Genomic DNA, 27,421 nt, shown 5'->3' with positions numbered 1-27,421 from the left:
CCAATTCTAATTCAGTGGATTATGATGATAGTACGATCAAATCTTAAATTTAAAATCCACCTTCACTAAAATGTAAGTGCTCGAGAACTCTGGTAGTGGCTGAGGTTTTTTTTTTATTAAAAGAAAACACATTCTCTTTTTTTTTCCTGTTATATGAATTATTCGGGAATATTGTTTTTAGATCGCATCCATAACACTTGGTAAACAAATGCTGATTGAAAATTTAAAAATAAGGTAAAAAAGAGAGAAATCATTCGAATCAAAACACAATCTCCACGGTTACCAAATAAACAACATCGTGAAAAATGATGGCATGGTATGATAAGATTAAAAAATAACACTCTTTTGCTCGTTGAATTATTCAATATGCACAAAACTATTGCATGGAAAAAGAGTGAGTGTTGCAAGAATCAAAAGGTGAAGAGAAATTGTGAATGAAAAGGTTATTTAGATGCCAAAACCTTGTTTCTAAAGAGCTTACGGATGAGCTAGGCCTAAATGAGGCGAACCAAGCCTTCACAAAAAAATAAACCCTGGATACTGAAAAAACTATCGAGCAATTTGACACGCCATATATTTCAGCAGATCTACCCAAACTAGCATTCCCTCTTCTATGCTGGTTGTTTATGGTATCCAGGAAGGCATACACCAAAAACTATTGGCACCCTGTTCGATAGGATAAACATCTTCGAAGAGTTTCTACTTCACATGGCAGCTACTGAAAAATTGCAACGTTGTACGGTCGAAAAAGAGTAGAAACATATGTTATGGCAGAAGGGGAGTGAGCTGTGTACTGAAGAGATCTCCAACGGCTCCACGAACCTCCATCTGAAACAATGAAGGCACATATGAGTTAAGTCATACTGATGAATCTTAAAATTGTTGGTCTTACATTAACCCAGAAATTACAGATTTCTACTTGTGGTTTACCAAGTTGGCAATGAGTAGATATATTCAGGAAGGAAAAAGCACTCATAGTTTGCACATCGTCGCAGATGTGATCCAAATGGAAAACTTTTTCCCATTCTTTGAAATGACAAAAAGCAACTTGCAATATTGGAAACATTTCAATATTAAAGAAAAGTCTTATCAATATTTGCATGTAAAAGGGATAGGACTTGCATGCAAGGGCCATATAAGTGAGATCGCATGAAGAACCCTTGCTCATTTCACACCCGAATCTTGGCGAGATTTGTAGTTGAATCTTTAAGTATCATTTTTTTAAAAGTCGGCAATTTACAGATGGTATCCATTTGTATTACAGGTGATATCAATCTCTGTTGTGGTGGTATCTATTCTGTAGGCTGTACCTATCTATTGTTGTAGTGCTGTACCATCTACAATACTACTATTTGCTACCACCTACAACATAGATTGGTACCATCTGTAACACAATTCAGTACATGTAATATAGATTGCTAACATTTGTAACACAAATTGCTACCACCTATAAGCTATGAATGAATCGATAGATTTTCAACACTACTATTTGGTACCACCTACAACACAGATTTTAACACAAATTGATACCCCATATAATTGACACCGATCAACTTTCATTTTTTTTTAAAAAAAAAAAAATAAAGCACATTAAGAATCATGCACGAATCATGCCAAGATTCATACATGAAAGGAGCAAGAGCCCTTCACGCGATCACGCATCCAGGGCCCTTGCACACCATCCTATCCATGTATTAGGCTAAATAAATTTATTGAAAACTAGTAAAGATCATGCAGGGGAAAAAAATATTTCCGTTGAAATGGGATGACCAATAACTTGCCTGATCACAACAGACAAGTTTCGTGATTAGAGGATAGAACTCTCTGAGGTGCCTTCTGAAGATGAGGTTATTCATAGAGCACATTCCTTTAAGTACCTGAAAGGTAACCAGAAGTATTACAGAGAAGCATACAGACAAACTAGAACAAAGTAATCTGTCGTTAAAGGAAAATACTGACGATGCCAAGACTATCACAAGATGCAACACTGTCAGTTACTGTGAAACTGAGTAACCAACGTTTTACTAAATTAACAATTATGACAAGAATTTCTAAGTTTACAATTCAACAAAATACTGTAAGAATTATATGCAATCAATTTCGTACAATGACAAATAATCTTTGAAGGTTATATATGTAAATATATTAATGTCTACCTTAACAATAACTGGTGCTCTCAGGTCAAGTACTCGATGAATGTTTGCGCTACCAGCCTCCCCTGTACTTGGTTTGAGATCAGAAGCCTCCTTTAAAATCTGACCACAGAAAGAGACCAGTTTCTCCTCCGCTGCACTTAAGAGCTTCTCTTCAGAATTCAGCGGTTCATGACTGTTGTTTTTATTATCTGTTCCAGTTGACTTGTGTAAAATTTCTAAATAAATGGAAGTTCCTCTCATTTCCTGGCGGAGAAGATTTAGTGGTAGTCTGAAGAATCATCTCAAAAGTTAGACTGGCTAACAAATTGATAGAAATATCTCGAATACTCTGGCTTGACAATACCTTTCTGTGGGTAGGTACTGCATGCGTATTATTAGATTTGATGGTGAATTATATGTAGAAGCAAACTCCACAAGAGACAGCAAGATGTCCATAACTGCGATCTTATGATGGGTGTTCAACTTGTTCCAGTATTTCTTCTGCAGCATACCAACACTGATGAGATAGCCACTCTAATAGTAAAGAAATATATCAACCATTTAATCATGTTTACCTGTATGATATCAATAACACCTAATAATAGTAGTTGGGTAATGCATTTTCCTTTAATAGTCTCCGTCATTGAATTTTCTTCATCATCACTATCATCGGGAATGGATTCTGCGACATCAATACTCTGCATATACATTCCGCACATAGAATCATGCAGGTCATATCAAATAAAGAAAAACTTATGATCAATCCAATTCTATATCAAGAAATGAGAGACTGCAACTGTAGAGTTTTCTTTTTTTTAGTAATATTTCAACAAGAATGACACTAAACATTTTGCAGTCACGTAGATTCTTTCCTGTCGCAGTTACTATGGAATTTGACTGTGAATCAAAGCTTTCCATCTAGAAATGCATTCCAAATATTTTGATATGAAACTAGTGGTTGGATAAAACCTAACACATGATACCAATTCACAGTGAGTTTGACAAGATAATCCAGAGTTTTGGCTTGTATATTATGCTAAATACTACACTAGGCTATAAAGGCAATCTAGTAACAAGGTGGAACTTAGAAACACAACCATTTTGTGAGGGGGGATTGCCAAATTCCAAGATATTTGGAAAGACAGTTCCCGCACGTGTTTTTATCATTTTAAATATGAAAATTCATCAGAACTATACAAGCATTTTGTTTGCCAAGCAAGTTTTGTAAGACATACAACACAAAAATGTTAAATAACATATCAGATATTATATTGATTTATCAGTAAATAGATGATGACAAACCTTTGTAGGTGAAGCTGAGCCAGCATCAATTGTGCGGTTCTTTGGTTTAGACGTGAGATTTCGAAGAAGAAGATTATCCATAAACCTTTGACCAAATGTTTGACTACGCTGGAAATCTGAAGCTTCAGCAGGCTTAGGTGAGCCACCTGAGGGTGATGGAAAGCCCATATAAGAAAATTAAAATATGGGCTCTAGAAAAATTAAATATCACAAATTTAACTACGTGAATATGCATCTGTAGATTACTCTTAGTGTATTTCACTTAAATTGCAACATACCATTAGATTCCTCTAAGTTGGTTGGGAGATTGCTACTACCCTGATGATCCTTCGTTGTGCTGATTGCTTGCCCAGAGTCTTCAGGATTAATAGATAAGTATCGGTTCTCCAAGACTCCCTCTTCCTTCCTATCGCCAAGGGTTTTAAATGGACTGTCACTGTCTTTAGCTTCTGAATCTTTTGATACAACTGTCTGGTTGTTTGAGTTTACAAATCCCAAAGAATTGAGAAGCTCAAGAGGTTGAGTTGCGTAGGATGCATCTCTAATATTTAACAGTTGTACAAGAACAGATAAGGGACCAAATAACGAAAAAGGGTAATAGATATTACAAGTTCACAAATTGCATATCTAATGCATTTTTGACAAAGTTGGACAAGAACAGATAAAGGGCAAAATAAGAAATAAGTGGTTATAATGAATTACAAATAACATACCTAATGCTTTTTAACAAAGTATCCCAATCACTATCATTAAATTGATGACCCCCAACCTCAATAAGATGTACAAGGGCTCCCAGTGAAATGGAAACCACGCTCTGATCTGTTTTCTTGGCACAATCAAGAAGAAATCCCAGAAGTGGTGGGAGCATAAAAGAAACTTCCTGTGGAAAGCCAGAAAGAAAAATACAGTGTGATGCTTTAACTAAAGAAAGGAAACGTTAGAACACAACTAGTAGTTATTTTGCTTATAAGTTGTGAAACACATGAAATGTTAATTTTTCACATGTCGTAAAAAAGAGATATCGTAGATACCGTATAGAAAGTATTGAAAAGGTTGCAGAGCAACTGGAGTGAATGGATGCTAGTTTCCCTAAGCCATTCCTCATCAGTGGAGGCAATACCATCTCTACCAGCATGTCGTACATGGTCAAATATTGGAAAAAGGACCCGATGAAAAATACTCTCCCAGAAAGCAGAGGAAAATTTCCTTCCTCTCTCATTCAGCAAATCAAACAGCACCTCTAGTGCACAGTTTCGAACTTCTAATCTGGAGTCCAATGTTAGATCAGATAATCCAGCTAACATAGGAAACCAGTAATGCTCTGTTATATCAAAGCTTGATTCTAGCCCACCGTCCACTGGTTTCAGGGCTCCACCAGGTATAAATCCCTGAGCACAAGAATAATCAGAAGAAAAATGTTTAAAAGCTACTTTGTTTAAAGATTAGGGAAGTGCTTACTAGATTTTCAAAGTAAACAATCTATCATAGTAAAACAAACCAAATTTAAAAAGTCAAAAGACATAAGGAACAGGAAGTTGAAGTATTAAGCTTATGTACGAGTGAAATATCTATGTGGACTTTATTGGAGAAAGATATTAATAGGATTGCTAGAGTTGGGGAAAATACATAAAGACTTAGATGATATAAGACACATCAAATATGGAAATAATATTGGAACTAAGGAAAGATGGAAAACAAATTATAAATCATTTCATGAGAACTCTACAAGAAAATTGATTTTACAACTGAAAAATAAAGAAAGCTAAATATAAAGCGAAGCTCCTGCCAGTGCAGGGTTCCGGAGAAGGGTCGGACCATATTGGATCTTTTCTATGCAACCTACCCTTGCATTTTGCAAGAGGTTGCTTTTGCGACTCAAACCATGACCTCAAGGTCACATGGCATCAACTTTACCATTGCGTCAAGACTCATCTTCTATGGTAAGTTAAATATATGTTCACAATATTGGATCTAATAAGAATAAAGTAGCTTTAAAGAAAATGGGCATATATAAAAGTGTATGTCAAAGCACCTATTGAAATTTGGAGTGGAAGAATTTAATTTAGATCAAAGTACAATTGCCAACTAAACTATTTAACAATTATTTTAGATTTAAGATGGCATCTGAGGAATATTTTTAGTACCAAATCATACGAATAAAGGTAATATGTTATCATTCTAAAATTCTAATTACAAAGAGATCAAGGTGATGTGTCATACCATGAAATTTTAGAAAAGAATTCTTAATAAGAGCATTGTAAATGAAACTGATATTTTCTAAGAATCCATTTGATCTCATGTCTAGAGTATCAACCATAGATGTTCTTTATTTAATAAGACAACTAAACAAATAAAAATAAATGGAGAAAGTTTTGCACAGAATTTTAGGGGGGAAAAATTATGATAGTTTCCATAGATAATTGTTCAGAAATATGCCAGAATATGCAGAAACATCTTGTTATTACAAACCTCAGCAAGCCGATCTTCACATATACGGAGAAGAGCAATTGCTTTCAAGCTTATGCGAGGAGAAATTTTGTTATTCGCAAAACGAATGAGGCAATTCACACAATCCATAAAGCAGTCACCAACAACCTGGTCAAAGTGTTCCAAGATAACTGCAGATGCAAAGTCATAGCTTCGTCAAAATCTAAAAGAAACTTAAAGATAAGTTTAGCAGAGCTGTGTTGTCACCTTGTTCAACATTTTCAAATGCACTATCAACAATCGATTCCAATTCATCATCTGCTGCTGCAGTGAAGATCATGAACACACTCCGCCAGCCTGATTTAATGCTACCCACCTTTGATTTAATCATCTGGAATGTCAGGAAAAAAATTTCTTTGTTTAGCAGTCATGATGAACAACAGGATAAAACAAACAACACATAACAAATTCTATCCATCTATTGAACAAGGATTACCTGAACAATGCAATCAACAATTAGACTGCGGATTTTTTCATTGTGGCTATTCCGCATAAGAATGACAAAAGGTTTCAAAATGTCATTTTGGAAGGTGAAGTTGGTCAGCTCAGCACGCTCCAGATACTTCATACCAAGTTGTCTCAGTGAATCGATGGCATACATAGCAACTTTTTCCTCACGATGGCTACCAGCGGAAATGAAGTGTTGGGCCAAGACAGACCATATTCTAGCCCATACCTAAAGCCATCACAATTGTAGTCAAGATAACCACCAACCAGTCATTTAAGAAATGATGAAACAGAACATTTCATGAAAATGAAAAAATCAAGGTCCAGACATCCATTTGAATATGCAATTCACTACGGTTAATATATATTTGAGTAGTGATTATGTGAACATGGCCAACTAGTAGATGATATCAAAATGAGAAAAGCAATATGCTACCCTAACCAAGTACAAGTATGAACAAATTAGGTAGCAATTCATAACTGCTACTTCAACATATATCTCCACTGCTGTATGATCTTCTAGTTTGGAAGTGATATAGGAACTTGAAATTCACTATCTTAATGGCATCAGGAACAGTGTGTCTAGATTTTACTGGACTACCAGCCAAGGAATGAAGAACTACAGTAAGTATTAAAGAAACATCCAAAAACTGAGAAATTAGGAGTACCAGCCGAATGCGAGCCATATTGTAATAGCTTATCTCAACAAGCTTCTGTAAGCTGAAGACTCGGGCAGGTGTTTGTTTCAATTCTTCAGCAGAAACACCACAAAGAGCAGTAAAGAACTCCACAATTGAATCACTAGGCAATTTTACACTGTTCACAAAGACTTGCTCTGCTGGTTTTCCAGCCAACTCTTTAAGAGACTGAAGAACTGCATCCCTTGATATTTGATTTGAACCCTGCATCACAGTTATAGCAATGGATGGGGTCGAAGTGATATATTCTAGCCGCGATACACATTCCAAGACAGCATTCCAGGTGTCTTGTAGTGAATCAGTGTCTATATCACATAGAATAAGCAGTGTCCGCAATGCTTCCACATTTTTACTTCGCATCTCCTTTGGAGCATGCAAGAATGTAAATCTATGCACACAGAATTAATTAAAATTTTGCATCAAAATATTTCAGAAAAAAAAAACACTAGTGATATTCAGTAGTACGGCAAATGATAATCAAGTATCTAAGAATGCTTTATTCTATGGGAATCAAACAAGAAAGCATACCGTACTAATGATGTTAGGAAAGCATAACGCATCGTATCCATCCCAAGAACTCGTGTTAGATGTATGCCAGCTCTGAAACCCTCCATGCAAAGAATAACTCTGGGTTTATTATCCCCTTCCTCCATTGTTACAGAAAATGTTGCGAGAAGAGGCCATCCAACAGCTTCAAGCATTGGTCTAACTAGTTCAACCAGCTGAGCGGTATAAAAGACACCTCTTTTTTCGCCTTTATTTTTGAAAAGGTTCTGTATTTGTTTCTTTATTTTCTCACTTTCTGCTTTAGTATCAAACCCATTCTTCTTCTTAGGAAGAGTTAAATTGAGAATATTGACAAGGCGGCCTTGCTCTTCTGTTTCTGGTCTCTGTCTGCTGCTTTTAGCTGCATCAGGTGTATCATCTTTCATCTTTATCTCTTCTTTAACAATTGAATCATATATCTGCTCTAGGAGCTCCTGTGGTGCACACTCTTCCACATCACTGACAGAATTCATACGTATAAAATCAGATTTTGACATTTTTGGCCAAACCATTGGATTGTGAGCATCGGTATTTAACATTATAACTGCATATGCAAGAACATAAGCAGTATCTGCATTCTTGAAAAGGCCAGGATTATCAGCACAGTAACTGCAAAATAAACAAGGCTGAGTACATCATAAAAAGTTGAAAAAACAAAGTATGAAAAGAGGTGGCACATCTCCAATTGTCAATAACTGTACCGCTCAGCAAACTTTTCCATGATCCTATCAATTTTCTGTGCTTCACCAGGAAGTCGAAATCCAGTTAAGAATTCACGAATTGCAGTATCAAACTTCAATCCTGAGAATTTCATGGAATCAACATATGAATGCATAACAGAAAGAGGGAGTTCCTCATGCTGGCCTAAATATTCACCAATCATTGCCTGAAAAAGAGAGACAGAGTTTAGAAACCTTTTTTAACAAAAAGACAGAAAAACTAGCCATGGAGATCACCTTATCCAAATTAGGAGTGCTCTTCAGGAATTGAGCTATTGCAGAAGCTTTACTCTCAACCAACTTGTTAGCCAATAAAAACTCTATCCCTTTTGCAGGCTTTCGGTTGAACTAAAATCAAATAGACTAGTTGATGTTTAACCATATAAACAGATACCATATCAAATAAAACTGTATCAAGCTAGGAGTCAAAAGAAAAGAATCATTATGCTATCATTGGAGACATCAAAAGAAAGCATTATGCTATCATTGGAGACATCACATTTTTGGTAAATGGACAAGCAAATATCTTAGTTACCTCTAAGATGGCTGCTTCCATTGTGGATTTGTGAGCTTTAGCCTTTTCAAATTGATTTAATCCGTCATCAGTATTCTTCTGCTCATTAATTGAAGCAACATCTCTACCTGAAACTTCCTCTTCAAGAGACCGGATTATATTACTGTGCTTATCGGATTCTCGTTTAAGCTTCTCCCAATCAACCAGTGATTTGAGCACACTCACCAAGCACTAGATAAATACATGATTAGAAGTATTAAAATTAAAAGAAGAACTTGGGGGAAAAGAAAACAAGAATTTCCTAATTTCCAGAAAAATACCTGAAGAGATGAACCTTTAGCAGAAGCAATCTGTGAAGCAGTAACTGAGTTTGGATCTGTAGTTACAGTTCCTTGTGCTATCTTTGACAGCGCGTTTACCTGTTTAGATCAGTGGAAAGAAGTAACTTTGAAAATAAAATGCAAGCTTCACCTTCAAGCCACTAGTATAATATGATTGGATTTTACCGTGCGTTCGAAAAGGTTTGGTGCTTGAAGATCACAATCATAGTTCACGAATATGTCTGCAAGCATTTGTGAGTCCTTGCACACTTTCTCAAGCATCCTAACAGAGGTTAAATTAAAGAAACATCAGAATGAGTAATAAAGCAACAGCAGAGTAAAAATTCAGGGCAACAATCGGCAAGTAATGACTCCATATTATAATGAACTGAAATTAGAAATGTTTAATCAAGAAAGAAAATAACATATTTTCTTAAAGTAATATATAAAGAAGGAAGCATTACCGGAGAACACTTGTTCTTTGGCTAAGTGCACTCTCATTGCTTTCCAGTGATTTTAAAATTATCAATGGAAAAAAGATGCCAATTTCTCCCTGGGAAAAAACCCACACGTGTTTTAGATGAGATTAACATGACAGCGAGGAGATTAAATTTCTATAAGACAATCTACAAGAAGATGGTTATGACCAGATTACAGTTCAATACCTTAAGACTTTCCCTAAAACGGAGCAAAAGAACAGCAAATATTCCAGTTGCATACTGCACAACAAGATAAGAATGAGGATTTTTCTTTTACAAACTTAAGCAGTGTAGCAACAGCGATTATTGTAAGTGTAAAACGTAACCAAGAACTACAATAATTAGCTAATGTGCAATACAAAATGAATGGCTGGAGAAAGCAACGGGAAGAGATATAACCTGAAAGACCTGAGGAGACGAAGAAACAGAAGCTCGCAATAAAGCATAAGAAAGATATGCCTTAACAGAGTCAATAAAATGGAAGTTTTTTGTGAAGGAATGGTCCACTCCTTCCAGCAAACCCTGTGATTTTAGCATTTCAAATTCAAGAGGGTGAGAAGAAAAAATGCACTGACTAAAACAATCTAAGTAAACAGTAGTTTGGTATATTCTATTTCTTACATCCAGATAGTCCTAGATCTAGACTAGCTAACCTGCAAAAGCTCAAGAGACAACAGCCTTGTCTTGGTGGTCACCTCATCACTCTCTTCTTTCATCCCCATCTGCAAATAGTCCCCGATACGATAAGGCAGTTAAAGCACAGAAAGCTATACAAGAACAATTTCACAAGCATAAACCTTGCACAGTGTTCGAAACAGCAACAAAGCATCATTCTGCATCACAGTCATGCTCTCTACACTAATTCCTCTGACATGATTAAACAATAGATTCTTAGATCAAATTTCGAAACCACAACTGAAGTATTGATTTATTCAAAATTCAAGCATCTTTTACTCTGAAACTTTCTTTCCATCCTCAAGCTGAACAGCTTGGTCAAGAACAGCCTCTAAACCCTACAAATCATGTCTTTAAATAAGATATAAGATGAATGAAGAAGCAACGTATATTACTTTTGGCAAAACAATAAAATAAAAAAATAAACTCCAAAAGTCCCATATAATAACCATGATAGAAGCACCTTGATATCAGCACCACCAGCCAAATTCTGAAACTCCTCTAAAGATGGAGAGGTGTCATTTTCATGCTTCTTGGATAATGCATCTGCCACACTATTTTTCTCATCTTTTTCATTACTAGATATTTCTACTGTCTCAGCGCTAGTGTTGCTAGCTGCAGCATGCACAATACTAGATGATACAGGAACCTAAGCACCCAAAGAAATAGTTTTCCTGCAATAAGCCCTCATTTCACGTGGACAATCCAGTAAATCAACAAAAATAACAAATCCAACCTGATCAGTTTCCATTCGTCGAAATACAATACTGATCATTTGGGTTAGCATTGCTTTTGACGTGGCCTGATTTACTAAACTCTTACTGCAGTAGACCATCATAGAGCATAAGCAACAATAAGGGATCAGTAAATTCACAGTTTACAAGGAAAAAGTGTAGCTTAAGCACCTGTTGAGAGCAATGTTATAGCATACTCTAATCACTCCCAGCAAGGGTTCTCCATGAACTGAATTTAAAGAAAACTTACTGTTTTAGCATAATCGATAAAAAGAATTTGAACACTTCTTTTATAGAAAGAACAAAAAAAATACTTTCACATAACATCTAAAAGATAATTTGTCAAATTTGAGGCATTAACTGATTAATCCAAGCATTTAATAATATCATGTCAGATTAATCTATAGAAATAAGAGTTCCAGAAATATAATGACCAAGCTTGAAAAAGCAGATAAATCTCCTTATCATATAAAGATGATATAAAAAGGGCATTTACATTATTATTCTGGTTAAATTTGGAAATTGAATATTGTCCATAAAGAAAATTCTAGACACATAACCAAGTGTTTAGAGTCTTTCACATTCTCACTTCTTCCACCTATAGTAATGAAATGTGGTCCGTGTAGACAGATAAACATCCTCATACATATATCATAGGCTATATGCTTCTCATTAAACTAGCAATACACTCAGATGAGATATTTGACAGCCGCAAGCGATCCTATGATCAATGACTTGAAGTTTGACTGCTTCAGATCTAGTTGCAGAATACAACCAATTACTGAAACTTTTCACATTAGCTAATTAACAAATGATAATGGAATCCTTCTGAGTTTTTTTCCTTTTTTAAAAAAAAAATACAATGGTAAACCCTTACAACCATACTTGAACAAGATATATTCTATAGGCCCATACAATTGCATGGTTTGAATACTATGGAGGAAATAAAAAAATCATGTGGATGAGGTTCGTGACCTAATTGTAAGAGAAGAGAGCTTTATTACACAAAATATATGACAATAATGATAATCTATATTAAGGTATAGGGGATTAACTAGGGATTTAAACCTAAAGTTTTTCCCATTAACATGGTATTAGAGCCTTCTTAATCACATTCTTCTCTAGCCTCAATCCTTTATGATGAGTTGTGAGGTGAGCAGCTTCATCACAATTCTACAAGGAAAGTGATACGATGATTAGGAGAAGAATTAGTATATGTGTGCAAGAGACAAAATAGGTAGACGAGAAGGAAAAACTGATAGAAAATTCAGGTTTTAAGTTATGGTACACAGAAAAGAGTAAAACAAGAAATGGAGTGGGTATTGTTGTAAATAGTTCATTAAAGGATGAAGTTGTATAAGTAGTTAGAAAAAGAGATAGAATTATAGCCCTTAAGATAATAGTGGTGAAAGAAACTATGAACATAATCAGTGTATATGCACCGCAAGTAGGATTAGATGAAGCTATCAAATCAAGGTTTTGGGACAACTTAGATGAAATATTACAAAACATTCTGCCAAATGAAATTATTTTAATAGGAGGTGATCTTAATGGGCATGTATGAGTGAAAAATAAGGAATATGAGAGGGTACATGGGGATTATGAGTTTGGAATGAGAAATGAGAAAGGGAAAACTATATTAGATTTTGCAATAGCATATGACCTTATATTAGCTAATACGTTTTTTAAGAAAAGATAAGAACACTTAATTACATTCAAAAGTGGGAATAATAAATCGCAAATTGACTTTCTTATTATTAAGAAGAAGGATAGAAAGATTTATAAAAATTGTAAGTCATCCCTGAAGAAAGCTTAACTATCCAACATAAGTTAGTAGTATTGGATATACGCCTCAAATCAATAGTATCAATAGAAAAAAAATATACACGACTCCTAAAATTAAGTGATGGAAGTTAAAAAATGGAAAGCAAAATATATTTAAAGAGAAAGTAAGAGTACAAAGTTGAAATTAGTAGCTAAAAGTGTATTTAGTGAATCAAAGAGATGTACACCACTAAGTAAGGAATCTTGGTGGTAGAATGAGAAAGTACATGAGAAAGTGAAGAACAAAATGAAAAACTTATAAGGAATTATATATTTGTAAGAACAAGAAAAACTTAAAAAAATATGTAGTAGCCAAGAAAAAAGCTAAGAGAGTAGTGAATGAAGCAAACAATGAAACTTTTGAATGACTATATCAAAAATTGAATACAAAAAAGGGGAAAGAGATATTTATAGAATAACTAAAGTGAGAGAAAGGAAGACCAGAGATCTTATCCAAATAAAATGTATTAAAGATGAATGTAATAGGGTACCAATAAATGATGGAGAAATAAAAGAGCGGTGGAAGAAGTATTTTCATCAATTTTTTAATAAAAGTTTAGGTGACCAACTTAAGTAATTTAAGTAGATCAAATGAGTATAGAAATTTAAATTTTTATCGTAAAATTCAAACTTCAGAAGTAGAACAAGCTTTAAATGAGATGCACAATGGAAAAGTCATTCGACGAGATGATATTCCAATAGAGGTATGGAAGTGTCTAAGGAAACAAGGTATTGAATGACTTACAAACTTATTTAACATGATATTAAAAATAAAAAAAAATATCTGATAAATGAAAGATAAGTACTCTAATTCTCTTATATAAAAACAAGGGAGACGTACAAAATTGTGCAAACTATAAGAGTATTAAACTAATAAGTCATACCATGAAACTTTGGGAAAAAGTAATAGAAAAAAAATTAATGAAGGAGATCACGGCGACTAAAAATCAATTTGGGTTTATGCCTGAAAGGTTGACAATAGAAGTTATACATCTTCTTAGACAATTAATTGAAAATTATAGCAAAAACAAGATCTACATATGATATACTTAGAAAAAGCTTATGATAAAGTCCCAAGAGAAATTATATGGAAAATTCTAGAAAAGAGAGATGTTAGCGTAATATATATTGAACTAATTAAAGGTATGTACGAAGATATAACGACTAGAGTAAAGACTTCAGGCAGAGTAACTGAAGCATTTACAATAAACATAGGGTTATATCAAGGATTAACTTTAAGTCCTTATCTTTTTACACTAATTATGGACGAACTTGTGCAGTACACAGTCGTGCATGTTGTTTACATATGATATTGTTTTGGTAAATGAAACACGTGAAGGAGTAAATACTAAACTAGAATCTTGGCGGAAAACACAAAGGAAAGGTTTTAAGCTTAGTAGAATAAAGACAGAATATATGAAATTTAAGTTTAACAATATTAGACATAATGAGACAATTGTTAAGATAGAAGATGACGAGTTGCTCGAAACTGATAACTTTAGATATTTAGGATCATTTTTGCAAAATGATGGAGGAACTAAGAGAGATGTCTTATATAAAATACAAGTAGGATGGTTGAAATGAAAGAGAGCATCGGGTGCTTTATATGACCGTAAAGAACTTATAAAACTTAAAGGAAAATTCTACAAAACCGCAGTTCACTTGTTATGTTATATGAAGCTGAATGTTGGTCATATGAGTAGAAGATGAGTTGTAAAGATAAGGATGTTAAAATGAATGTGTGGACATACGAGAATGCACAGAATAAGAAATGAGAGTATTAGAGAGAAGTCGAAGTTGCATCTATTGAGGAAAAACTCCAAGAGATACGTTTAAGATGGTACAGACATGTACTACGACCAATAAATGCTGCAGTTAGGTGATGTGAAACTATGACTAACACGCATATCAAACGAGGAAGAAGACCAAAAAAGACTTGACTAGCAATAATAAAATAAGATAAAATTTATTTAAGTATAGATGATGATATAGGAGATAGAGTTCAATGGCGTAAAATGATTCTTATAGTCAACCCCACCTAGCGGAATAAGGCTTGGTCATTATTGTAAAGTTCTCATCTGTTTTTATCAGAGCGAAATTTCACAGCACTTCAGCCTGTGATTTATGGATCTTTTCACTACATTCTTCATCACAATCTGTGCCAACTTCCTTTCTTCCTGTCTTCTCAGATTTCTGCATAAGATTTGCCCTCTCTGATTCCTAGAGTGTTCCTTTGATTGGTTCTCTTGCAGCAGATAAGCCCTCTCATGGTTATCCTATAGATCACTGAGATTTCTTCCAGCCATCTTCTTTTAGTCTATGTTTCCTTCTGCTGATTTCTTTCAGCATATCCTCCAGATGCTGATCTCCATTTCATTGGACTCTTCTGTGATTCTTAATATCTACAAATTCTCAAGGCTAGCCTTCCACTCAGTTTCTTGCTGATTTGTTCTAGTTTCCTCTCTCGTACACCTTGATTTTCAAATAAAGGAAATCCAGATTTATAGAGCTCCTAATTATTCAAAATAGCTTCATCTTCTAGGAAGGCCTTGTTGACTGTGGGCTCTTTATCACTGAACATCCCATTGAAATACCAAACGAGTATAGGTGCTTTCTTCAAAGCCAACTACTCAAATCTTAGAGGTTGAGAATAAAGCTATACAACCTCATCTAGCTCAAACCTAATGATAATGCTCCTGTAACGTCAATGAAGCTAAACACATTGCTTCCAGTCTTTATGAGAGAATGGCATATATTGAGATTGATTGCCTTTTAAATTAATTTCAATGATCAATTAGCAGGCTTTACTAGCCAAGTCTTTGAATTTTACTAGACAAGTCTTCGAGAGGCCCTAGAATTGGGCATTTTTATAACAAACTTGAATTTTTATAATAATTTTGAACCAATTTGAGGGTGAGTGTTCAAAATCTAATTATAAATAGAATAGAGTTTAATTGTAAATATACAAACCTTAGAGGTGTGACTGTAAGATGACGATAATAAAAAACTATATTACGCTAGAGGGGACTATCTGGGGATTTAGAATTAAAATTATAGACTCATAGCACCAGGGCATGATTAACATAAACTGAGAACCTTTGGGAAGGATGGATGCTATAGGGAATTGTTCTCAGCTCATTATTCACACTAGCTGGTGTGGTCCCAACAACTGTGGATGCCTTGCTTATCATGGCCCTAAGATATGTTTATCAAAGCCAACCATTAATGAATTTTTCATTGCTTGCATATGATATATTTGCAAATTTCGTGATTATCGAGCATGGTATGTTACAGCAATTGATGAAATAGTTGTAATACAATAGCAAAACTTAGAATTATAAAGACAAGAATGGATAACATGTTTGTACGAATTTCTGACAAGCAAAAAAGAAGTGTTTTTCAGTAAAATTATTATTAAAGACAAAAATAATTACATCTTGACTACTCAAATTAGTACCATAAGGTGGTTAGAAATTTGGCATCACTCTTTGGAGAACAAGAACAAAAAGACTATTATTAAAGTACCTCTAAATCTCGTCGATGATACAGCAGTTAGAAGTGCCTGCAAAACTTGTACTATGGTACTGCAAATGCAACCCAAGGTTAAGATAATTGGTAAAAAACAGAAAGGAAAAAAGACAAAAATGATATTACCTATCAGATGATGAATTATCAACACAGCCACAGACCATGTTGAGAATATCTGTAAATAAAGTAGCATTTTGGCCACCTTCCAGTCCAGGATCACCCTCTAAATGATCATAAGCTATAAGTTTCTGCCAAAATGAAAATTGCGTCAGATGCACTATAGGTACAAGCATCAGAAGTACAACATCCAAGTTGTTGGGCTTAATAACCTGACAAGAGATTATAGTGGCATCAAGAAAAAAAAAAGGGAAAATTCATTTTAGTGACAAAAAACAAGTTGTTTACCTTTGTGTGCTAAATAAGGAAAACCAATAATCCATCAAGGAAAAAACATCATGAGGAATATGAAAAGCATTATTATTACATATATTAAAAATAAATGTGAAAAGGGAATGAGAAAAGTTGATACTTATTTCTAAAGTAGCAATGGAATTTGCAGAAGAGAAAAGTAACTGGAGCAACATACATGAATACAGTCAAGCGCAAGCTCCAAAAGTTTTATATTTTTGGTCTCAAATGCGAGCCTCAGTGGCTTTAAGATAAGGTCAGTTTGAGCCCTGTCTAAGGTGTGCCCAGCATTTGCTAAAGCTGCTATAATAGGTTCGCTGCTCTCCTGAGACTTAGTGACACTATCATTTTCAGTAGACGTGACTGGACCATCCCCTTCTTTCAATGAGGCATCACCACCATCACTGCCACTGTTAACAATAGCTGGTTAAGATTTGTAAATTTTTATCAAGCAAACAATAAAAAAGAAACATAGCTAAACACCAAAAATTGTTATTGTAACCCAGAATTATTGATGGACTATGTTAACTAACAGACATTTATAGTAGCAGGTAAAGGTGGAAATTTGTGGGTCGGGCTGCGCAGAGGTAGCTTGGCCGGTTGGGTCGACTTATGTATCAAGCCTCACCCACAAATAAAAATATTAAAAAAAAATGATTAATTTAAAAATAGAAATATATATATATATACATTATTTTCTGATTTTTTTTCCCCCTTTTTATGTTTTATATATTTTTATACTATTTTATTTTAAAAACCTAGCCAGGAAGGCCTGATCACGGGCCAACGAGGCCTGGAAGCCAGACCTTGACATCATGGGTCATGCCTCACACAACCCGTGATGGTTCATACTGGGTTTGCCCGCTTTGCCACTTTTAATAGCAGGCCAGCAGTGAAATAGTTGATACTAAGTCAGCCACAAAGCCATCAGACCAAAACCAAGAACCTAATATAACCTTCAAGCTAATAAATATGTACAGCAACAGTGAATGGTCCCACAAGAGACCAAATGCATATCCTACAAGAAAACGTAGCATGTCAATAATAAGTTAAAGGGACCTTTCTTCCTCAGCCGTGCTTGCAGCATGTTTCTTGTCAGAAGCCACTTCCTGTTTAGTCTCCTTCATGTTGTCTGAAAGTGGACCACAAACACAATTGGTTAACATAGAATGTATCAGCTTGAAGTTAGTTGTAATATTAAGCTACCAAAGTATAAGAACATAGAAAAAATGAAAAGGAGACTATTCAGATTACAAATGGTCAAATTCAATCTTAACAACAGTTTTTACAATACAAATTCCAATTTCGGATTCTCCTAAATCTCATTATTAAAACTAAGTTTAACAAAAAGAATTACATTGATTACATTAACATAGTTAGATAAGTATTTCTATTAGAAATGTTAACAAAATTACATCTAACTAATGTCACCATACAAAGGGAGTGTTTAACCAGTCAACGCAACTAATGCCACTGTATGTATCAGGAATTATAAGAATTCAAAATTTCATTTCTAGTTTCACAAGAACCAGATATTGGAATGTTATATAACAACCTAACTTTTTAAAGGTAGGATAAAGGAAGAATAAATCTTCTTAGAATGTGTGATACATGGAGAGAGTTAGTGGTGGTGGGATAAGTGCAAAACATTATTGATCATAAGAATACATGTTAAAAGATTGGTCAAATTCAAGAATGGAGGAAAATTGAATAGATGTTAACTAGATAAATAGCTTATGAGTAATTTTTGAACCTTATTGTACAACTCTCCCCTTCATTCTGGAGCTACAATTGTAATCACTCAAAGGGCTTGTAAGAGGTTTCTCCATCTCCAGAATTTGTTCGAGAAGGGCAAAACATAGTGGTGAATTCGAGAGTAGGAACAACAGTTGCGAACCACATTAAATTCAAGTATTATCTTGTTTATTTCTTGTCTTTTTATCTCCGCTACATATTGCTTCGAAATAAGCTTTCTTTAGCAAAATTCTTTTAGTGTTGAATAGCAGGAAGGTTCACTATTCACCCCTTAAGCTACTCAGGCCATGACTATATTTGGTCCCCAATTGGTAATGTTTCTCTCTTCTAGCACTTCATGCACAGACAACCATTTTCATGGGTTAAGTTCACTATTACTTTTTATCTGCCCTTCAGTCATGTGGTGTTTTCTCTCCAAGTGCGATGCCAAAATCATAGCAAATCTATTACAAGCATTCAATTCCATTGATGCATCTAGCCATTATAGAAGCTGTACTTTCATTAATGGGACTCCATACTTTTGATCTAGACACTAGAGAAGCTGTATGTTTGAGTGAATTGACATCAGCTAAGTGTTATCGATATCTACCTTTCAGACTGATTAGGTACTAACATTCAATATTTTTTCTGCAAACTCCAAGGCATTCTAGATCTCCTATAGAATTATTTCATTCAATTTATATTCTTCTCAGGTTCTGTTCTGTCTTCGTTATCCACGAACATCTGTGCTGATCTATGTTCCTTAGACGCCTTCCCTTTTTTCATGCGCAGTCAACCAATAATTTCGTCCAATTTCTAACCATGAAAAGGTCATAATTTTAAAGATGCATTCTATTCTAGTGCGAACTCAAAGAGACATTTCTGTGCGAGCGTAGAGAGAGTCGGATCCTTCTACAATTACCTATTTGCGACAAACGCAAGGATGCTTCCGGCAAGCAAAAAAGAACGAAAGCATGAAATGACAAACAAAAGAAACAACGCAAACTCCAAATGCGAAGACAGGATCCGGCGGAACCGACCTAGACAAGCCTGCACGGAGCTCTGCAGGTTGGGGAACTTCTTCCCCGTGCACTCCTTGAGCATGGCCTCGAGGGACCTGGTGATGAACCCAGCAGCTGCAGCGCTCGCCATGGCGAATACTCGCACGGAGATCCACGTCGACCGCCCTCTCTCCAAGACGCGATCCCACACAGGGGAAGGCAACGGAGTGCACCCGGCCGACGGATCCGAAGGCAAATCCGGCAGGAGAAATGGCGAGATCCGACGACCTCGTCAGTGAGTTCACGATCGGAATGGGAGGAAGCGAGGAAGGAGGGAGATCTGCCTTTGTGGATCGATGCTCGGTCGTCCTAGGCGAAGGTCTCTGCGCAACGAGCTCGCGCACGGTCCACTTGGTGCCTTAAGTCGGTCGGTAAGATCACGGTCCGTCCCTGAAAACGGAGGACCCAAACACGTGTTTTGCACATGACTGGCCTCGACCAAGTGACTGTTTACTTCCACGGAAGAGGAAGGAAATGGAGTAGAAGAATCAGAAGGGAAAAGAATCAAAAGATTATATTTAGGAGAAGAGACTAGAAGTGAAATAATGTTGGATCGAACCAAAGAGCTCGTGGAGTAGAGTCGAGTGAGCACAGAGTCGAGTCAACTTGAAGTATCTGAAACACCAAGAAGAGTCCGAGAGCTCCGGATAATAATCCAAGTCAAAAGTGCTCAAGAAACAAATTCGTAATCGAACTCAAGGGTGACAGGGGAGGTTGAGCTATTGGATTACTTGGAAGGTTGAGTGGGATAGTTAGAAGACTGAATTGTCTAGTGACTCAGGAGGTCGAATCGAAAGGTCGAGTTAGAATATTTGGAGGTTGAATTATCGAGCGACTTATGAGGCCAGATTGGGAGGTCTAGAAACGTTCGATTAACTATCTCTCAATGACTAAAACGGTGAATAAGGTAGAAACTCCAAGCGAACAGTAAAATCAATTACCTAGTTGACATGGAGATCAAAGTTCATGAAAGATCAACTTAAATATCCTAATCCCAGGGTGGCTCCTAAAGGTCGATCAGAGGTATGAGGTAAACCCCTAGGGGATGTAGAACAGGGCACCCAAAAGTCGAGCGGATAGCGCTGACCGAATATTGGCAGGGGCCATGAAACCCATATCAAATAGACAAACATCCCAAGTCTTTTAATGAGCACTCAAGATGATTCCCTCTACACCACCGGTCGGATCGTTCCAATCAAACATTTGAGGAGCCTAGTTTCTAGGTTTGATCGGACGTGGCGCAAAACAAATTCCCTGCGCTTTCGAGTGACTAAGACCTACCATGTAGTTGAGTCTTTAAACATCACTCTAAGTCTGCTAAGATTCCTACCTTCCTACAACGACCTCACGAGCACTGAACCTCCTGAAGCCAATCGGATATGATAGCATATTCGATCCGATTAGACTCTAACAAGGTTGATTCCACTAAAGGAGCATCATTGGGGGCTCATTAAGGCCTCAAACTTCTTGGAGGTCCATCCAAGTTTAAATTCCTCATTTGTAGGCCCACAAGGTCTTCTCTTAAGAAACCTGTGTTCACTACTAAATGATAGCCACTAAAGGCCCGTTAATTCGTTTGGCCCATTAACCCATTATCTCATTGAATGACACACAGAAGTTTGTCAGAAAAATCCATCAAATATATCTTTACTATCCATACTTGAGACATCCCTACCATCCCTACGAGGAGATAGCTTGGTACCATTTAAGCATGGTGGTAAGATAGGTTACATTGGAGGTTACATTGTCATGATGAGACATCTTGTTACATGGGACAAGATCAAAGTGTTATATAAAGGGTCGCTTCTCCATGCACAAGTAAGCCTTCCAACATTTTTACTGTTCATCATCATCGATTTTATAGTTACTCAGATTTAGCCCCGAAATTGATTTGAGCGTCCAAGTGACTACGTTGGGAACTCATCCTTGGCTCGTCTACTAACGTTTCATTCTCTATTGGTTTCCTATAATGTGGTAGGCTAGCTTGAGACTTTGGACTCCCCCACTTCGAGCTCCTCTTGCGGTCAGCATATTGTCCACCTCACCAGCTGCACATCTTCATCGATTTCAGACAAGAACAAATTTGACACCGTTTGTGAGAACTACACTTGATTATAAAATGTGAACATAGAAGATGATGGAAGACTCACAACCATCACCTTAATGCAAGAGGATCTTGATTTACTAGTAGTTGCGAAGGCACAGACGGTGACGCAACAATAACAGGGCAACTGAGCTTCCTTTGTCCCAAACAACCCCAGGGGTCTTCCTCCGATGATGCTCCCGCTTGAGATCCTAAAAAAGAAAAGGTCCCCACCACTATGGATTCCTCCGAAGAACCAGGTACTTCTTTCTCTATAGAAATTTTAGAGGATAAACTACCACGCCATTTCCGACTGCTCACCATAGGAGAGTACGGAGGAGCAACTAACTAAGAAAATCATTTGCTAAAATTTGAAAATGATATCATGTTGCACCAATACATTGATAGTGTAAAGTGTAGAGTGTTTCTGACGATACTCTTTGGTCTCGCTCAAAGATAGTTCAACCGTCTCCCTACGAACTCTATCAGCAACTTCAAGGATTTCAAAAAGGTATTTCTTTACCATTTTGCCAGTTGTTGGAGGTACCACAGACTACTATGAGCTTGTTCTCCCTCAAACAAGAACTAAAAGAAGCATTAAGGGTTTATATCAAGCGATTTAATCAAGTTGTTATGGATTGCCCCCTCTGTCACTCTAGAGATTTTGGAGAGCGTCTTTTCCCAAGAACTTAGTAATAGTGACTTCTTTATCTTCTTGGTGAGGAAGCCTCCCAAAGGCTTCGATAGCTTGTTAGGGAGGGCAACCAAGTACATTAATGTGAAAAAGACTCAAGTAGCTTGGAAGAAAGAAGTGGTCACACCTATTCCAACCTTCATCGCAAAATGTAAGGCTCCCCCTCCTCCCGTCCAGCATAAGGGGCCCATAACCAACCATTGCCATCAATCCCGTGGACCGAATGTGTTCCAGCATGTGAAGATTGTTCAAATGTCATTCGCCAAACCTCACCGATGGGTCCCCTCCTTATGTGCTTTCCATTGATCAGGGGCTCATAATACTTAAGACTACTATCAGTACAATCAAGAGATACGCTGAGCAGCTGATCAAGAATTCTGGCATGAATAACCTCCTTAAAATAGACATAATTAGCATGCGAACAAACCTCTAGGAAGAGGAACCACCAACATCAATCGACCAAATTAGGCGTCCAACAACAAAATAGCTTAACCCTTGTCCTCGTTGTAGTCGAGCTGGAGCATCCTCAAACTCGACAAGAAGACAAATCGTGGTTGTTGGTGCGGTTAGCACTAACGGTCTAACTCAGGTTTTGATGAATGACAAATTAGGTTAAGTTAGGTTTGTCGTTGTCTAACAATCTGATCGAGTGTGCAGGCGAAGTCCAGACAGGTCGACGGGCTGACCGGATGTTTGACACGAAGCCTAACTAGGTCAACGGGTCGACCGGATAGCTGGCGAGAAGTCCAAGCGGGTCAACGGGCTGACCGGACGGTTGGCACGAAGTCTAACTAGGTCGACGGGCTGACCGGATAGCTGGCAAGAAGTCCAAACGGGTCGAAGGGCTGACCAGACGTCTGGCAGGTGAGTAAAGGTAAGTCACTGGAAGGGAGTGACTGTGAGGACGCATTCCGGGAAGGGAACTTAGGCGCCGATCCGACTTAGAATCATTTCGGAACTCTAAGTCGAGATCTTGATGAGATTCCGGTCTAGGAAAGACAGAATCTAAGTCATACTCTAAACTGTGCTAACACTTTGTTTTGCAGGATATGCATTGCCTCGGACTAACCTTGTCTTGCAGGAAAAGGAGCTTCTGGAGAAAGGGGGTCCGAGCGCCCGGAGGTCCGAGCGCTCAAAAGGAATCCGAGCGCCCGGAGGCAAGTTCTATCCAAGACGCGGCGTCGACACGTGGAGCTCACTGGTTGGGACTGCTACGTCACACCAAGGCACCCGGAAGCGATCCAGGCGCCCCAAGCGTCCTATAAAAGGAGGGTCAAAGGCGGAGCTCAAAACACAACTCAGAATTGATGATCTGCTCTTCTGTGCTCCTACGACGTTGCGAAGATACTCTGACCATGCTCTATTTTTGTTGTTCTTCTTTTGTTATCGATATTATTTTTAATTTACTTAGCATTCTTGTACTCAATTTGTATTCAGACTTTCGAATTGCTAGTAATTGCCCATCGAAAGCACCCTCGTGTGTGGGCCTTGGAGTAGGAGTCGCCAAAGACTCCGAACCAAGTAAATCCTTGTGTTCCCTTTGGCTTGTCTTTTGTCTTTCCGTTGCGCTTACTCTTTACGAACATTTTTCGATATTCACCCCCCCTATCGATTCTTCACGATCCAACAAGTGGTATCAGAGCCGGTACCGCTCTGATTTGGTGCAACCACCAATCAGACAAAGGGGGATCTATTTTAATTTTTTTCCTTTTTTCTTTTCGTCTTTGGTTTTAAGTTTTTCGTATAATTCCAAATTGGTATTATTACATTTTTAGAAAATTTTTTGCAATTAATCTAAATTGGTGCAACACCAATTTAGTTCCTTTTTTATTATATCTTAATTCTTCCCGCACTACTAATCCAAGACCAAGTCTTGGGATATTTTATCTAGTTGTTTACTTGTGTGCATGATGTCTCAGATCGAAGGTTTTAGTACGGTGCGTCCTCCCCTATTCAACGGAGACGATTTTCCGTACTGGAAGAAAAGGATGGAAGTCTATCTAAAAATAGACTTGATCAATGGCTTAGCGTCACAAAAGCCTACAAACCGCCAGTTGACAACTCCGGAAATCTGCTCGATCCAGAACAATGGACAGCAGACATAAAAAAGAAAGCGTCAATGGAGAACAAGGAGATCAATACATTACAATGCGGATTAATAAGAAAAGAACTGAACCGGGTCGAACCACACCAGAATGCAAAAGAGCTATGGGATAAATTGATTGAGTTGCACGAAAGAACTAGCGACGCCAAGGTAACAAAAAGGGATTTATTATTAAATAAAATATTTAATATAAAAATGCAAGAAGGAGAAACAGCAAGTCAGCTGCACGCGAGGATCAAGGATATCCTCAACGGGCTCCACGCGATAGGCCACCAGATGGACAACAGAGACCTAATCAGGTATGCATTAAACGCGTTTCCACGCAATAGTTTATGGGTATCCATCGTGGATGCCTACAAAATTTCTAAAAATTTAACTAAACTTAAATTAGATGAATTGTTTTGTGAATTGGAGTTACATGAGCAAACTAACACCGGAGCCAAGAAAGGTGTTGCTTTATATGCAGCTTCCTCTAAGAAGAAAAAGCCTAAACCCGAAGAAGACTCTGACCAGAGCTCTGAAGATGAAGAGCACCTGGTGAACCTGGTAAGGAAGATGTTCACCGGGAGGAAGAGAAGCTTCAGCAAGAAGGATCTACAAAAGATCAATTCTCCAACCAATTCGAGGAACGTAACATGCTTCGGATGCAACCAAAAGGGGCACTACAAGAACGAGTGTCCAAGACTGAAGATTGACAAAACGAAGCCGACCAAAAAGAAGGCCCTCAAAGCGACGTGGGACGACTCCTCCTCGGACGAATCGGAGGCCGAAGATCAAAAGCACCAGAGCCACCTCGCGCTGATGGCCCGCGAAGCAGAGTCGGAAGACAGGTCCGAACCCGAATCAAGCCACAAGTTCATACTCGTTTCAGAAGGTTCCGAAGAGGTATACCTAACCTTAAATTGGAAATTTTTTAAAATTATTTCTTGCTTGAATAGTAAATTAATTAAATTAGAAAGTGAAAACAAAATATTCCTTGAGGAAAATCAAATTCTCAAGGAACAAATTGTAAATAATAATCCAACTCAAGATCTAACACTTGAGGAGGAAAATTTATCACTAAAATTAGAAATTAATAACTTAAAAGAAATGTTAGAAAAATTTACAACAAGATCTAAAAACTTAGATCTAATTTTAAATAATCAAAAAGCATGTTATAATAAAACCAGACTCGGATATAAGTCAAACTTAAATAAAACTTTTAAATCATTAATAACCCAACACAAACCAACGAGAAAAGCCTGGGTTCCGAAAGCGTGTTTGACCACGTAAGTAGGACTTAACCAATATTACATACCTAAAGATAAAATATGTTATGTAAAGTCAAATAAACCAAATCAAAAACCAGAATACAAATCTAAACAAAAAAATTCAAAATCTAAATATTTTAAAACTCATCAAAACTTGGACTATCACCAAGTAAATTATAACTATAAAAGAAATAGACACAAATCTAGAACTAAAAATTAAATTAACGACCAATAATTCAAGGGAGGCTCAAGAATAGCTGACATCTCCAAATCTAACCTACCCGACAGGGTAACCCTAACCAACCTACCCGACAGGGTAACCCTAATCAACCTACCCGACAGGGTAACTAGGACTAGTTAAAAAGGGTTTAAGTTTAACTTGAAAAATGGTACTGGTGAAGTTTTGGATGATAGTACGTTAGGGAAGCTTAGTCTGTGCATGTCTAGGAAGATATGGCTTCGACCTGGTGCATTTGGCTAAGTGGAATTGACCGAAGTTACCCTTTATGGATCCTAACCAGTTAGACCAAGGTTTTGTACTAAGTCCAGTAGATAGGACTATTTGGAAAACCTCGAAGGCATGGTTACTTTAATGATGTCCGAGTGACTCACCATATCCCAGAAGTTTATCCAGAGAACGCCTATTTGTTGAACCCAAAGCTAAACTTGAATCTAAAACAAAGTTAAAAACAAACCCTAAAATTGAACCTAATTTATCTCACAAAATTATAGGATTCCCTGATTGAAAACATAGATCGGGTGAGATAACTAAGAACCTAAATGAAATTAATTAAATTAAATTTAAATTAAATTAATTAAATTAAATCAATTAAATTAAATTAACATTAATTTATTTTTAACTTAAAATTTTATTTTAAAAATTAAACTTAAATTTTTCTAACTTAAAAATTTATTTTAAAAATTAAACTTAATTTTTTAAAAAATTTATTTTAAAAATTAAACTTAAATTTTTCTAACTTAAAAATTTATTTTAAAAATTAAACTTAAATTTTTTTTCCTTAAAAATTTATTTTAAAAATTTATTTTAAAAATTAAACTTAAATTCTTTTTAACTTAAAAATTTATTTTAAAAAATTAAACTCAAAATTTTCTAACTTAAAAATTTATTTTAAAAATTAAAATTAAATGTTTCTTACTTAAAATTTTATTTTAAAAATTAAACTTAAAATTTTCTAACTTAAAAATTTATTTTAAAAATTAAACTTAAATTTTTTTAACTTAAAAATTCATTTTAAAAATTAAACTTAAATTTTTTTTACTTAAAAATTTATTTTAAAAAATTAAAGTTAATTTTTCTAACTTAAAATTTTATTTTAAAAATTAAACTTAAATTTTTATAACTTAAAAATTTATTTTTAAAAAAATTAAACTTAAATTTTTTTACTTAAAAATTCATTTTAAAAATTAAACTTAAATTTTTTATAAAAAAATTTATTTTAAAATTAAACTCAATTTTTTAACTTAAAAATCTTTTAAAATTTAATTTTTTAACTTAAAAATTTATTTTAAAATTAATTTTTTTTATTTTAAAAAAAAGTTATTAAACTTAATTTTTCTTTAATTTAAAAATTGTTATTAAACTTAAAAAAATTCCTTTTAAATAACTTTAATTAAAAATATATATATATATATTTTCTTATTTTCTTATCAAATCTAAA

The 27,421-nt window shown here is 35.9% G+C and overlaps 1 protein-coding gene across 1 annotated transcript; it reads right to left on the bottom strand.

Moving 5' to 3' along the window:
* Positions 1-319: 319 nt before the first annotated feature.
* LOC122001609 (brefeldin A-inhibited guanine nucleotide-exchange protein 5-like) lies at positions 320-19,971 on the bottom strand. Its single transcript, XM_042556441.1, has 33 exons — positions 19,591-19,971; positions 17,876-17,948; positions 16,995-17,226; positions 16,535-16,656; positions 16,406-16,464; positions 11,228-11,285; positions 11,059-11,143; positions 10,786-10,971; positions 10,602-10,660; positions 10,445-10,514; positions 10,301-10,369; positions 10,047-10,169; positions 9,834-9,887; positions 9,633-9,721; positions 9,355-9,451; positions 9,169-9,267; positions 8,870-9,079; positions 8,572-8,682; positions 8,317-8,501; positions 7,598-8,224; positions 7,040-7,457; positions 6,361-6,600; positions 6,132-6,255; positions 5,907-6,055; positions 4,469-4,825; positions 4,151-4,317; positions 3,716-3,978; positions 3,438-3,583; positions 2,711-2,833; positions 2,500-2,636; positions 2,157-2,424; positions 1,782-1,877; positions 320-828 (listed from the first exon to the last, which is right to left on the bottom strand). Exons 1-33 carry the CDS (start codon positions 19,700-19,702, stop codon positions 766-768), a joined length of 5,271 nt encoding a protein of 1,756 aa, XP_042412375.1. The 5' UTR covers positions 19,703-19,971; the 3' UTR covers positions 320-765.
* Positions 19,972-27,421: the final 7,450 nt, after the last annotated feature.

The sequence above is a fragment of the Zingiber officinale genome, chromosome 7A, assembly GCF_018446385.1.
Source record: "Zingiber officinale cultivar Zhangliang chromosome 7A, Zo_v1.1, whole genome shotgun sequence".
In the NCBI taxonomy this organism is placed as follows: Eukaryota; Viridiplantae; Streptophyta; class Magnoliopsida; order Zingiberales; family Zingiberaceae; genus Zingiber; species Zingiber officinale.
This window is presented reverse-complemented; position numbering and strand designations above follow the sequence as displayed.

Coding starts and splice junctions, on each gene's coding strand:
- LOC122001609 (XM_042556441.1), bottom strand. CDS start 19,702: ATGGCGAGCGCTGCAGCTGCTGGGTTCATCACCAGGTCCCTCGAGGCC. Junction 16,657..16,994: donor TTGCGCTTGACTGTATTCAT/GTATGTTGCTCC, acceptor TCATTTTGGCAG/AAACTTATAGCTTATGATCA. Junction 2,425..2,499: donor CAGTACCTACCCACAGAAAG/GTATTGTCAAGC, acceptor ATGATTCTTCAG/ACTACCACTAAATCTTCTCC.